The 15,065-nt window shown below is 41.6% G+C and overlaps 1 protein-coding gene across 3 annotated transcripts in view; it reads left to right on the top strand.

The window, feature by feature from the left end:
- The window catches only part of sorl1 (sortilin-related receptor, L(DLR class) A repeats containing), a 92,564-nt gene that overhangs the window by 34,315 nt on the left and 43,184 nt on the right, over positions 1-15,065 (top strand). For all 3 annotated transcript variants that reach the window (XM_070971248.1, XM_070971247.1, XM_070971246.1), the window contains exon 6: positions 1,468-1,648. In XM_070971248.1, the coding sequence (XP_070827349.1) occupies positions 1,468-1,648 (181 nt within the window). The remainder of the gene's footprint in view (positions 1-1,467; positions 1,649-15,065) is intronic.

The following is a 15,065-nucleotide window of genomic DNA, read 5'->3' as shown; positions in this document are numbered from 1 at the left end:
CCACTGGTGCTGGAAGTGCTATTTCCCCACTCTGTGTTCCCATTTCAATTTTTTTTTAAACAGTATCCTCAGTGTTGCTTAACATAAATGTATTGGGCCCCCCTGAATGACTCAGCGCTTCAGTAGGTTTAGGTTCTGGCCACCAGTTTGGATTATTTCAGCTTTATTCCTGAGAAATCATGTTTTGTGTGTATTTTTTGCACAGCAGTGCCTATGAGTGTCTGCTGTCAGAGGCACGAATCAGAGCCATGGCCAATTCAAAATGCTGCATTAATACAGTTGAGAACAAAACATGCTACCGTAGTTGCTGAGTTCACCCACAGTTGACTCAGAATTAAAAAGTGAATTTCTTTGAGCTGCAGATAGTGTTTTCACTTTTCTTAACACTGTAACCTTTAACCTTTCCACTGCGCATGGAACAGAATTTACAGTTCTGTGATTGAATGTCTCTTGCTGAAATGCACCTTGGGAGTCATCAGCTTCAAAGTTTTGATGTACACGAGCTTGTGCCTTTCACTTTCTGTCAAGAACCAGATATAATGGAGTTCTAGATCATTTGTACTGATGATCATGTGTTAGATCACCAGCTGCAGGAGTTCACTAAGTCAGCAAGCCTCCAGTGCTGCCCACTGTCTGAAGATCAGCAGAGGAGTTTTTTAGTGCCACTTCCTGGTGTAACTACATTTTATACACCATTCTAAGGTTCTTGTAGTCTTTGGCAGAAAGGATAGATATTTAGCATGATTGACTTATATTACAACATGACAAATGGAAATGAAAACGGAAAGTGATGTGTAAAATAATCTAACTGTGTGAACTGCCAGTTAAAACTCTTCACGGGTCAAACAAAAACTTTTTATCGGTTTGCCTGAAATCTTTTCAGACAACAGAATTCTGTTAAAAAGTATCATGGCATGGTAGACACTAAAATGTCACCCAGCCATAAGCTCAATAACAAGACCTCAGTCGAAAATGAATAACATTATTTATCATGACTTGAGACGGTCACAGAGAAACACTTTGGTGATAAAATGCTCCATAAATGGCCCATAAAGACAGCTGGGTGGAGAAGAAGGTTTTAGTGGAGGAGGGAGTGTTGAAAATTTTATGTAGGCCTACTGGTACTCCATTAAGTAACCACTAAAAATACTTTGTTTTGAAGGAAGTCATAGGATTTTAATATAAATATGCAGGCACAAAAAATGGTTATATTTTGACATCCATAAAAACTGTATGTATGTTATTTGAGGGAAGTTGGCTCACAAAATGCTTCTTTTGTTCCCCGTCTTCCTCACTGACCCCTCACCTACCCTTGCTTTCTCCATCCCGCTAAACTTCCTGCTCTCCAATCCACCCTCTGTCCCCTCTGTCCCCTCTGTCCCCTCTGTCCCCTCTGTCCCCTCTGTCCCCTCCGTCCCCTCTGTCCCCTCTGTTCCTTTCCTCCCGCTCTCCTGTGCTCCATCTCAGGGGCGTGGAGCCCTACGACCCCCCGACCACAGTGCTGGTCCAGAGGCACGAGCCGCAGGGTGTCTCCACCATACTCAGCAGCACCGACTTCTTCCAGAGTGAACACAACCGCAGAGTGATCCTGGAGCAGGTTGATAGCTTCCAGCTCCGAGAAAAATACATGTTCGCCACCACCACACGGGTAAGAGCAGCTGAACGTGCAACGGTTTGACATGTTTGGTTTGGTGGGGTGAGCTGTGCCATTGTTTTGCCTTTTGATGTCAAAACCTGCAAAACCTGGAATGTTTTTCGAGCACATAACTTGTACAACCTAATGGTGATGAAACAAGTAGCTGATTGATTTGTCCATAGACAGAATTGTTCTTTAAAATGCTCATGGTTTTCCAGTTTTGTATTACTGTAAATTGGAAAACAAACAAGGTGCATGGTGAGTTGCTGGTTTGTTTGAACTTTGAAACTTTGAACTTTCCTCTGCTTTCCATTCTCGATGCTCTGTAGGCTAACATCACAGCTCTAGCTCCATAAATAACATACAGACATGCGAGCAGTACCAACATTGTCATCTCCCCATCAGAAAAAAAGCAAATAAGTATATTTCCTTCAGTGTAGTTTTAATGACATAAAACATGCTGTTAAAGTGTAACTCAGTGCTCAGGAAACCTGTAAAGATGAGTGATTCTGAAATTGCCAACAGGAGTGGTACACTTGCAGATGATTTGTTTGTTTGTACTCTTTCAGGTCATCTTTATTAATTAAATACATCAGAAGAAATAAAGTGATATAACATGAAGGTACATTGCATGTTTGTACATACATATGTGTACCCATTCCAAACCTAAACTGAACTTTTCAGACGTACAGTGTTTAACTGTGGAATGAATGAGTGTACTGATGACATACTTAAAGCTTTCCTCTTATCTGCGTTTAGAGTAGCTGGCATGGTGGAATAGCACTCACTGTTACTGATGGGAGCTTGGCCAAGTGGGGCCTTTTCTACTTGTCAGAACTTTAATGAAAGAAGACAGAGTGCACACAAGAGCTACAGTACACACCAGAAAAGACTCCAACAACTGTATTGTGAAATAGTAAAGCTTGAAAATAACGGTTGGAAGATTTGGAAGAAATTAAACAAAGTGTGTTTTGTTTTGCTTTTTTTTTTCCATATACTTTGCTCAGTCAGCCCCGTTTACCCTACTGATGTTTTAATGCTGACTGTAGTTTCCCCATGCTTATAAATATAACTCTCCATGAATAGTATTTAAACTGTCCCAGGCGCCAATAGACTGAAATGTAATGTAGCAGCTGAAAGTCGCCATTTCCTGCTGTTTTACTGTGCACCTGCATGCATTTTTAAAGCCTACATTGTATTACAGCAGAGTTAAGCAATGTAGTGAGCAGTCAGTTTCCCACCTCAGCATAATGTGCTGAGCATAACAGACGTTAGATCAATATTTGGCTGGTGGTAACGTGAAGTGCTGCATGTTTGTCATTGTTAGTCTCCAGTGTTTGTGCAGTGGAAGCCTCAGTTAGGCAGCAGACAAACAGACAGCGGAGCAGATGGTGAATATGGTTTGGATCTCATAGCCTCCCTTGTTTTACAGGCTGCCTCGGACAGATTTGCTGTCCTCTGCGTCACATGTCGGCCTTGGCATGGGCTGGCAGTGTCTGTAGCTGCAGAGTTTCAGAAACAGTTGATTATAAAGTGAGGTCGGCTGTTAAGGATTTGTCTGATCTGATAATTGATATCAGATGGTTCTTCATACTAAGTTAATGCATTTAGCTGAACCTCAAATCAGCAGAGAAAGCAAGGAATTAAATGAACTGCCACTGTCATGATGAAGTGACAGTCAGTAGAACAGTCAGTTCTACTCATCTGTGTTTCAGCTGACGAGTGATATTCCTCCATGTTATCATTTTCAGTGCAACCTGGCACTAAATGTGCACTGATTTAAATGACTGAATCGGCTGTATTTTTTGTAGCTATCTGCTCTGCGGTTTGCAAGGAGCATGTGATTTAGAAAGATCTATCTATGATCTATCTGTACACTCTGTACATGTGTTGTCATCTGTTAGTGCAGCTGCATGATGCACATGATGCAGTTTAATGTGAACACAGCACGCAGGCAGTGTTAAGCACTGCGCTAAGTCAAACCAATATAGAGCAGTCTCAATGAATCCCAGTGGCTGTTGTGGTCAAAGCTAATGAGTAATCCTCATTTCCAATTACTAATGTGGTCCAATAAGACATAGCGTTTAACCTCAGAGTGCTCAGAAGCCAACAGCTGCTCAGCATGGGTTTGCTTACTGCTCAGAATGTGAAGCAGGGTGTTGGGAAAAGAGGCATCGGCATGCTTTGAGCCAAAATCAGAGACCTCCTTTAAACATAAAATGCTGCGTCACTACAACCTTCCTGCACCCAATTACCCTACGTTTCTAAAATATATGGCCACTTATTTTGTGAGTTAACTGGACTATAAAATGAAACTGTTTGGTAGAGAGGGAAGTGCCACTGCACTGAGCACTGTGCCTCTTTCCTGCTTAAAAAAGTCTAACAGAGGGATGAGTGTGTTGGTCAGATCTAGCCTTTCTTGCCCTTTACTTTGTAGCTATAGCGTCTAAAACTAGCTAAGGTCAGTGGCTGGAAGACATTAGCCAGAGTCCCTCAGTTACACTTTAAAGTACAGCACATCAATATCCTTATAACCTTAACTGACATCTTCAGGGCATTCAGAGCTGAGCAGCAACTTGGCCTGCCAGTCTGTGTATTATAATGTTAGCTAATGTTAGCTTAGCAGCCAAAGGGACAGCTGGGATATATTGACTGAAAGACACTGATGACATCTGATACGTTGAACTCTATTTGGGACCTGAGGCTTATTTGCCTTTATTACCATAGATACAGCTATGTAGCAGTTGCCACAATGTGTGCTCAGATAAATCCAGGTGTATGCTGTCAAATGTAGAGTGAAAAGGAAGGAAGTTATTTGTAGTAGGTGCTTAACTTGCAATCAAATAAAGCAAGTTGTGCATCAGAATAATATATCGTCACACTTTTGAACTGATGTCAGAAATACTTTTGGTGCTGTTCACTACATGATGCAGTCAGAGTTCACCACTGTCCTTTTAAGTGATGAGAACATCATCAAAACTGAACACACTACGTGAGAAAGACATTCACGTTATAGTTTGTACAAATAATCTTAACTCAGTGTTCACTTACTAGCCTTTTGTGTGCTTGCAACCACTCATGGTCTTCATCAGTGGATGGTGATGGTTCAGTTGTCATAAATATGACTCAGTAAGGTTCAGCAGTATATACCTTGCGATGGTAGAAATGTGTCCACCGGTAGAGATTTGACAGTGTTGTTTCCTCTGCTCCTCCTACATGCTCGGCTCAGCACTATCTCGCCAAAACCAAACTGAATATTTCCAGTAAGTGAGAATCTGTTTGACGCCGACAAATGTGTTGCATGTGTGAATGGGCAACTCTGGACAATGTCTGGACCTGAGAAAACAGCTTCAGCGTCTCTGCTGTATATTTGGGGAAGGTCAGCTGTCCCGCAAGGTCACGTAATTTGGACAGCTGCACTGCTTACTATGTGAGAACGATAGTTATAATAATAATATATAATATAATATGATATGATAAAGCACGGGCAGCACGGTGGCGCAGCAGGTAGTGCACGTGCCTCACAGCAAGAAGGTCACCGGTTCGATCCCTGGGTGGGGCCTTTCTGTGTGAAGTTTGCATGTTCTTCCCGTGCATGCGTGGGTTCTCTCCGGGTACTCCGGCTTCCTCCCACAGACCAAAAACATGCTCATTAGGTTAACTGGTGACTCTAAATTGCCCCTAGGTGTGAGTGTGAGCGTGAATGGTTGTTTGTCTTCTGTGTTGCCCTGCGATTGACTGGCGACCGGTCCAGGGTGTACCCCGCCTCTCGCCCGTTGACAGCTGGGATAGGCTCCAGCCCCCCCCCCCCCCCCGCGACCCCGAAAGGGATAGGCGGTATAGAAAATGGATGGATGATAATGCACCTCGAAAGCTTCCATTTTGAAGGAAAGTTAGTTTTACTTTTTTCGAGTCTTTTGTTTTTAAGTGATCTCATGTGAGGCAGTTGTTTGTATGGAAGTTCCAAAAAAAGAAGAAAATGATCTAATGTGAAGAAGTATAAACCAGTTATCCATTGAATTTCTATAACAAGTTACTTTACCATGATATATACCGTTACTGTGGTTATAAGATAACATATAGGTAGATATAGTAGATTTTGAGCAGATCGCCCACCCCTTTGCAGTTGTGATCACATGACCTAAATATGGAATTTCAGTCATGTGATAATGTGGCCTGGACTTTGGGATCCATTTGAAAGCTGCAAAAAAAGGTATTAAGTGGACCTTTTGTTCAGATTATTTGACCAAACCATTTCCAAAGTCAAGAATGAACCTTTCATGCTCCATATACATTATAGTTTGTGCTCATTCTAACAGTGTCACACAATTTACAAATTGGGTAGAACCACTGTGCTAAATCATATCAAATCCAAAAATGTATGTGGACTGGAGAACAAAACCTTCTCAAATTAGTCTGCGACCTAATACTGATCCATTTGGGGCTTGCTGACATGGAAAAGACAGAGAGGCTTTGAGGACAAGAGGGCAAAATAATACTGGCAACACTAGGCCTGCTTGTTTGGGCTGTCTCTCAGTAGCATTTCCACAGAGATGGTCATTTATGGAACAATTCATCAGTGCTGCTGCCTGTGATGAAGGAGGGCAGGGTGAGGGCTAAACATGACTGATTGCCAGATAAGCTCAGAAAGAGTTTAATGTTGACTGTTCAGAGAGATGGAATCACAGACAGAAAGATGAGAGATGGGTATTGATGAGTGCCTGCGTATACTGTTTTCTTAGTGGTACTGCTCTGAAGTTGTTTTCCATCAACATGGAAAAACATATGATGAGTTGAGACTGTCACAGGTTCCTGCTATGTGCCATTATTACATCAGTAAGATCCAGAAGGCAGCAGTAGTGCCAAAGATACCCATTTTTACTTAAAAGGTATATATAATGTTTCTCCATTAAAATGTCTGCAAGCGACTAGACCTGTGTTATGTAGCTATGACATATATAGTTACAAAGTTATCTCAAGGTGAATGGTTTCAAGAAAGCACATGTATTTGCTCAAGATGACATTTTTTTAAGCTGTTTAACCTGTAGCTGAAAATAGCCGCAAACAAATGCACTTTTTTGCTCAAGTAAATTTCTCAAGTTTGCTCAAAGCTACAGCGCTCAGCTGTTTTAGGAAAGTAGACTTGTTTATTATTGTTTTGTATTCATTTTGTGTTCAGTGGGTGCTTAGTACTGAGAGAAGGACGAGCATAGCCTGATTCCAGACCTCTGAATCACCGCCTTCATCTATGATTTATTCAGTAATTCAAATAGGACTGTTGTTCTGCCTATTTCAGCTAGTTGGTGATACAGAGCCTTGTTGGCAGGATTAAACAGTAGCTCGGTTATCTGTCTACTTTAGGACCGGCAAAGTTGACCAAAAATTATGTTTGATTATTCCTTCTTGGTTCAAACCATTCAAATATCTGTTTTTGCGCATTATTTCCGTAAGAGGACAAATTAGTACAATGAGAGACATGCTACATGCTATAGGTATTTTTTCACAACCCCCTTCCCTGCCTCCACAACAATCACCACTCAGGAAGTTAGCTAAAGCTGCCACATTGAACGTCAGTCAGTCTCCTTTCCTGTTATCCCTTCATCTGAAATGAGCTCTTTTAATGTAAGATCATTGGCTCATAAATCAGTTTTGGTTAATGATCTGATAACTGAAAACCATTTGAATTTTTTGTTTTTATTTAAGTCCTAGCTGAACGACACTATGGGTATAACAACACCGTTAGAGGCTTGTCCTCCAAATTCAAGTTTTATCAGTCAGTCAGACAAAACCGGATAGGAGGAGGCATTGCACCCGTTTTTTCTGCACAGTTTGGATCTAATGACATTGACCTGGGTGAATTTACATCATTTGAATATCTTGCTCACGACGAAAAGAAGTTAAATCCAGAAGTGAAACTACTCATTGGGGTGCCGTCACTTGAGGTACATGCTTTAACTAGTGAAAGCACTTGTCATGGAGCAATTAAGTACCACTAAGTATAACCACGTTGTCTACTACTGAACAGGAAAATAAGCATCCAGAACCGACCACATTGATACCAGTTAGGTGATCACTGCAAGTGCAAACACAGCTGCACTAATTTCAAAGACACCCAAACAAAGGTTTTTTATGAAAAGCCAATTCAGCTTAAAGTAAACAAAGGGAGGCACTTACCCAACCAGCCTAGCTTCAGAGCAGGCAAAAGCCTATTCATAATTTTAGGTGCTGAAAGTACCAGCAAAAACACCAGTCAGACAGGTGGGAGTAGCGAGTGCAGTCATGACTGCCTAATCGCAGCTCTAACCACGCTGTTACAGGGCCTCTAACGAAGAGTAAGTCAGCTAGCTTCTTCTGTTGATGCACCTGAAGAAGATACAAGGGACATCTCTCACAATGATGTGATGTGTCTTGGCTTGTCTTTTTTTAACGTTTCGGCAATAACCGCCAACTTCGGTTTGGTTGAAACAAACTTTTTAATCCTACAATCAGGAGAGGAGTGAGAGCGAGAGCCGAGAAGCACCGAAAACAATGTGTGGAGCCAGAATTGTTTTAGAATTCGCTGATGTATTGGAATTTAGAATATTCGTTGACAGCCTTACTCTACATAGCTAGCATCCATGACAAATAGTGACAGAAAAGTGGCAACAAGGGTAGAGGAGATTGACACAGCTGTGCAGATTGTTGCAAGCTGAATGAAAATAAAATGGGAATTTAGTGTGACTAAGGGTAATTAGTTATTGGTTTGGTCTTTTCAGGGGATTTGTTGACGGGAGGAAAAATATATTGCCTGCCTGGTCCTGTAAAACACACACATACAGAGAGCTTCTCAGGGTGAGACTACAGGGTTCACTTATAGTTGTGGTGATTGACCTGTCTGTGACCTCTCTCCTCTCTGAGCTCTGAATCTGACCTCCAGAGCAGAACACAGCTGATTAGACCAGTCAGACAGACCAGTACAGCCCTCAGCAGAACCACTGCCTCTGGGGCTTGTTGAGGAATGGTTGTGTATGGGGGAATGGAACAGATACAGACTGACTTGTCACAAAGCATCTCCTCCGTTAGCCACTTACTGCTTGCAAGTATTTTTTGCTAGCTGTAGATTTTCTACCGTGCTCATTAGCTATAAAAACCATGATTCTCTTCTCTATAGTCTAGTCTCAGCTTCTCTCCTCTTTGTCTTTGGCTCGCACTAATAGGATTAGAATAATGGAATATCACAAGTGCTTTTGGCAGTGCCAAGCTGCTTAAGCTAATTAAAGAGCCAGAAATGGAGAGTTTTATCTAACAAAAGGGATCCTGAGGAATAGAGTGCTAATCAGACCTTAAAGACCCCAGCCTTTGGTCCTATCGAGGAGACCCGGGGAAGATAACTGGCTTAGTAGATGTAATGGGGATGTCGATAAGGCCCATTCCTTCTCTCTGCAGTTATCTGTTAGCCATATTCCTTCTCATTTAGATCACAGATTCTCTGCAAAGAAAGTCTGGAGAGAGGGAAGAAAACAGGAAGTGGGGATTGGAGCAGGAATGATTCCTGCCATCAAAGTAGAGCATATTTTCTAGTGGCTTCTGATGCCATTGCTTCCTTGCAGTTCCATAAACAACTCAGTTCAGTGAATACCTCAGACTCCTGAAAATTCCTGGCACTGTCCTCTGAGTCTTGGTGTTTTACAGGAAATTGCCAGATTAATATTGCTGCTCAATGAATAAAGTAGTTGCATTATGTAATTTCTCATTGTCAATCAGTCAGAAGGTAGGGCTCTATCAGTGGCTTTCCACAGAGAACAGGGAGCATCCCCCACCCATTTTCATTTTGTGTAACTCACTAGAGTTGATAAAAATGCGCATGTGCTTATTCTGTGTGCCTGTGGTTGTTATGTGCTCACAGCAATAGGCTTTACAAATGTTTTCTGCCTTGGGTTTGCCTCTCAGACTACATGCATAATGTGATCTGACTGGTTGATCTTATTTGGGGCCTCACGCACTCTTAGAGGAAGATCCGCAGACACTAATTCAGGCTAAAAAAAGCATTTTTTTTTTTTACAATCACTGCATAGTTTCTGATAACATCATCATTTAATCTATTTATGAAATATATTACATTTACATTGCATTAATTCATTTAGCAGAGACTTTTGTTGAAGATAATGTACAAATGAGGTACAATTCCAGCCTCAGTAGATCAAGTAAAAGGTTTTAGGAATACGTCAACACTCAGAATACACAGCATACATTCCACCAGCCAACAAGCATTCAGGTGCATGGAATAACATACAAGTGGATGTGTAACATATATTAAAAAGTATTCACATGTCTTCACAAGTGCTAATTTAATTTTGCCCCCCCACTTCTGATACCAAACCTTCGTCCTTGGGTAGTACAGAAATATAGATTTTCAAGCGTTAGGTGATATTGGAATGACTTTACTTTGATGTTTTCTTTGAAACTGTGGTAGACTCCTGAAAACTCATCACATCCCTGAATATTAATCTGGCTTGAATCACATTTATATTTCATCCATTCTCTGTAAAATTTACAGCCAAGCACTAGACTTCACAAGGGACAAAAAGATCTTAACTACTTCTACATTAAACAGACTGGTCTGGTGTGTTGATGCCGCACATGTTTTAAAGAGTCCGACATGCATGACAAAAGACAAAAACACTTAATATTAAACCACCTACCTAAATACCTGAAATCCTCATGAGCAGAGAGATTGCAGATATAAAAGAGAAGATGTTGACTTTATGCTGTATTACAAGCCTGTATGAATAACAGCGTTGCCTGAGGTGCATTGGGCCAGTGGGTCATGAATATGTAACAGATGAACCCAAAGATAAAGGCTGGGATAGAGCAGAGAGGGAGCCTCATTGCCTCAGCTGTAAAGCACATGAAGTTTCTGATAGGACTCAACCGAACAGCATTTCGGTGAAACAAGCAGAAAGCACTTTGCCTTAGAGGATTTGGCTTGTGACATTTCCAGCTTGTTTTGGTATCAGCGCAGGTACATTTCGTTATAATAAAATGTCAGCCTTAAAAAAAAAAAGGCGACAGTGAACATGCGCTCTTCTCTTGGCCAGTCATTAACAAATGTCACCGTGTGGCTGTTTACTGTGAGGGAGTGGCACTCTCACTGTGTGGCCTTTTGGGTTACAAGGAAATTTTAAGGGTGCACTTGTGTGTTGGTGTAGGCAGGTTCATATAAATCCTTAAAAACATCCATCTGATTCAGTTTGAATACTAAATACTACAGCTTGGGAGAGAAATTGGGTTTTATTTATGGTTGAGCACCTGGCGCTTTACGGGTGGGAGACTGTTGAGGTACAGCTGCGACCTGCGAGGCGAGAGTCACATGATTAATGGAGACGGCAAAAGGCTTCACTTGGCTACTTTCTAGCTTGCTAACCTGTTACTGTAAAAGATTATCAGTGAAGAAGCTTCTGAAGAAGTTCTTTAACCTCTATGATGTTTTGACAAAGAAGTTCTTTGTCACTGTAATATGAAAATACCATTGCAAAAAATTCAAATTTGGAAATGACCATCATGAGAAATACACAAGTTAACGAACCCTGAAAATTTAATATTGCTGTAGATTTGTGGTGGCTGATGCAGGGGCTCCAGCTCGGTGGCATTTGTAGCAATCCAGACAGGAGTTGAAAAGTGCCTGGACGAGCGCCTAGTGATGGAGGAGGAGGAGGAGGAGGAATCTACAGGAGCAGGCTGCCGCTGCAATGTTTGTTCACAATGACCCAAGTTCCTTGCTGTCCAGTTATATCACTACAGTATTGTCAGTGATGATGGACAGATGCCAGTGCTGGCATCAATCATTAACTTCACTGAAAGGAACACCAGCTCAGTCTTGCAAAGGTTGAGCTTTTAGACAGATGTATGCTTGAAACAAGTTCATACAGTGTATTGTTGTCTATCTAACTGCTCCAAATGGCTACACTTGAATGTGGGGTGAAAATCTGTTGTACAGACAGAGGTGTGATAAATGATCCAATGGAGATAAGCCATCTCCTTTAAGGTAGCCACAGTGTTGCTCTTGGCTATACACACAAAAGTGAAGGAAGTATCTGTGTGAAGATGACAAAAGAGACACGTTTAAACCTTGCCAACTTTCTTAACTCTGCTCAACCAGCCAATCACTGTGCGAAGTGTATGTATTATGTATTATGCTTAATGGGTATAAGTACATGAAGCAATACATTTAAAATTAAATAAATTCTAATTGTTGTTGAACACTGCCCTCCTTATTGAAACATCAGAAAAGTGTGGGAGAAGAGGTTTGAGCAACTGTTCCATGATCCAGCAGGCACCAAGCTGAAGAATACTGATGCCTTTGGTACCTTGACATCCACTCCAAGATACCTGCCAGGCAAGCAGTGAAGCGTGGCTCTGTCTGAGGATCAGATTGAAGGAATGAGAAGAATAGTGCTTGGTGTTGTCAACAAAGCAGTGGAGGAGAAGCCACGCAAGTGTAAAGCAGAACCATGCACCCTTGTGTATAGGGAGAAGAGGAGGGGCCCAGGACTGAGCCCTGTGGGACTCCTGTAACCAGGCTTTGTAGTTGAGACACACATCTTCACATGCGTGGCCATAAAGATAAGGTTTCCCTAATTTCAGCATTTTCTGTATGAACTCTGTTAATCTGGAAATGAAAGAGATGTAGATATCTGAAAGCTGTAGTTGGTAGGCTCATTACATATTAACATTAAATCCTGACCTGTAGTTTGTGCGACCCCTCTTAAGCCAACCTAATTTAGAAGAATGCTCTTGAGAGATTTGATGGCCTGCCATGACTTGTGAGGAATATCAGCATTGTTTTGTTAAGCAGTGGATGGTGCATATGAGCTGCACTGTTCAGTGGGACAAAATTGAGTATTAACATCAGTTGCAAAGATTTCATCCAATTTTCCAGTCATCCTTAGGATACAGTATTATGTAGAATGCCATATTCCATTAAAAGCTATTGTAATTTTGTTGTTTGCCACCCGAGCTGAGTTGCCCAAGAACCACATCTCATTTCAGGGATTTTCAGAGTTTAAAGAGGATCAGTTTGAGAGAACATGAGCATAGGGTGGAATGTGTGGCTCACTTTAAGTTGCCATTGCAGCGCAGTCTGTGGTTTCAGTGGAAAAATATATAATCGCCATGCCACTCACATGTGAAAATACATAGTCGACATTCTCCCGTCCATTTTTCCCTTGACTCACAAAGTAAACTGACCTGAAAACCTTGGTTAGAGTATATGGGGTAAAGCAGTAGGACAAAATTCAGTTCCAAACCCACATTTTATTTCTGAGTTGCAGTGGATAGGAGTAGTTTATTATTATTGATCACTGTGGTAGTAATGCACATTCATTTTGAAATTCTTCTCAAGTCAAGTAGACCTCTCAAAAGGAAAAGTACTGCTTCTCTTCTACCTTATTTTATACCATGTGGACATTTATAATCAGTGTTTCAGCCCTTTTATCATTCTGCATGTATGTTTCTGCATGTGCTCCCCTCCTTCCATTTGTCTCAGTGGAGTTGCTGCTTTGCTTTCACATCACAACACAGTCGATGTGGGCACTACACTAGATAAATCAATCGACTGAATGGGAAAGGCTGAAATGCTCTGCTGGAGACTGGGGATGCTCAGGCAGTCAAGGATGGACACAAATCCTTCAAAGACACACACACACACACACACACACACACACACACACACACACACACACACACAGTGAATGTTGCCGTGAGCCAACATTGAGACTTTGAGTAACTTCAGTAACTGTACATGTTATAAAATCGAAGGAGTTATTTCTAGTGTTTCAACTAGATCTGAGATCTGGTCAGGGTGAAACGTCAATATTTAACAGTATTTAGAATGAGACCATATAGCAACAGAGCTGTCCAGCGATAAGGCTGATAAGACGTTTTTCTGATGATAAAATTGTATAATTGGAATCAGAAACAATTCTGTGATCAGTTCTATCCATCCATCCATTTTCTATGCCGCTTATCCCTTTCAGGGTCGCGGGGGGGCGGAGCCTATCTCGGCTGTCAACAGGCGGGAGGCGGGGTACGCCCTGGACTGGTCGCCAGCCGATCGCAGGGCACATACACACAGCCATTCACACTCACACTCACACCTAGGGGCAATTTAGAGTCACCAATCAACCTAATGAGCATGTTTTTGGTCTGTGGGAGGAAGCCGGAGTACCCAGAGAGAACCCACACATGCACGGGAAGAACATGCAAACTTCACACAGAAAGGCTCAACCAGGGGATCGAACCGGCGACCTTCCTGCTGTGAGGAACGCGCACTACCTGCTGCCCCACCGTGCAGCCACCCAGTGATCAGTTCTATTTAGAAAAATATAAAATCCAATCTACATCATATCATTCTATACTGCGTATCAATAGTGTTGAGTTCTGAAATCCAGTATATGAAAATACCTACAAATTTCTTATCAAACCTTTTATCTCCTCTCACTCTTTGTTTACTAACCAAGGGTGATGTGGGTAACATTATTAGACTTAAATTGCAGGGACATTTGCGCTCACTGGTTGAAACGATGAACCTCACTTGCATGGGATTATATCAACTTCATCTAATTAACATTAATTGTGCCGGTAAACTGACGACAGGCCGAAGTTAAGCTTCTGGCTGTCAGTCTGGTGTAAAGAAAAAAAAAACATAAAAACCTCCATTCTTTAATATCCAGTCATGAGTGGGGCTCTTGTTCTTGTTCTCTTGACCAACAAAGGGTTGGAAAGGATTTTGCTGTGAATCTCCCAGTTAAACTGAAAGACATATCAATATTGTGAAGAAATAGTCTGACGAGTTGGGAAGAAAGCGTTCTTGTGATATGTGATCTCCAGCATGTATTAATAACTGCTCAGGATTGGCTCTTTATATTTATCTAACCAGTATGTGAGTGGAAACAAGCAGCACAGGATACACTGCATTTGTTTTCACATTTCTATGAAGAAACGATGAATGCCGCTTTGGAAATAAGAGCGAAAGAAGAAGCGTGTTCACTGAAGGCCTCTTTCTGCCTCTTCTTCATTTTTCTCTCTATGTTTTCTCTCACTCTGCAGAAGGTGTTATTGCTAAAGCCTTGAACAGGCTGGTCCAAACTAATCCAAAGTAAAATAATGGAGCTGCTTGCCTCTAGTTAGTTTGAACCGAGCCACAATCACAAAATGAATTTACAGCTGAGGGGGCGAGGGATGGGAAGGAAATGGAACAGGTAGAGAGTACAAAAAGTGTGACAGTGCATTTAGGAGTACAGAGCACAGCTTTAGTAAGCACAGAGCTGGTTTATTCACAGAGAGGAAAACAGACACATTTCTTCTGGTTCTACATGAGAATGAGAAGTGGAGATAAAGCAGTATTTTTTGTGGCTAAACATTTAATTTCAAAGATCTAATATGAAGGAGA

Source organism: Chaetodon trifascialis, chromosome 9, assembly GCF_039877785.1.
Source record: "Chaetodon trifascialis isolate fChaTrf1 chromosome 9, fChaTrf1.hap1, whole genome shotgun sequence".
NCBI classification, from domain to species: Eukaryota; Metazoa; Chordata; class Actinopteri; order Chaetodontiformes; family Chaetodontidae; genus Chaetodon; species Chaetodon trifascialis.
This window is presented reverse-complemented; position numbering and strand designations above follow the sequence as displayed.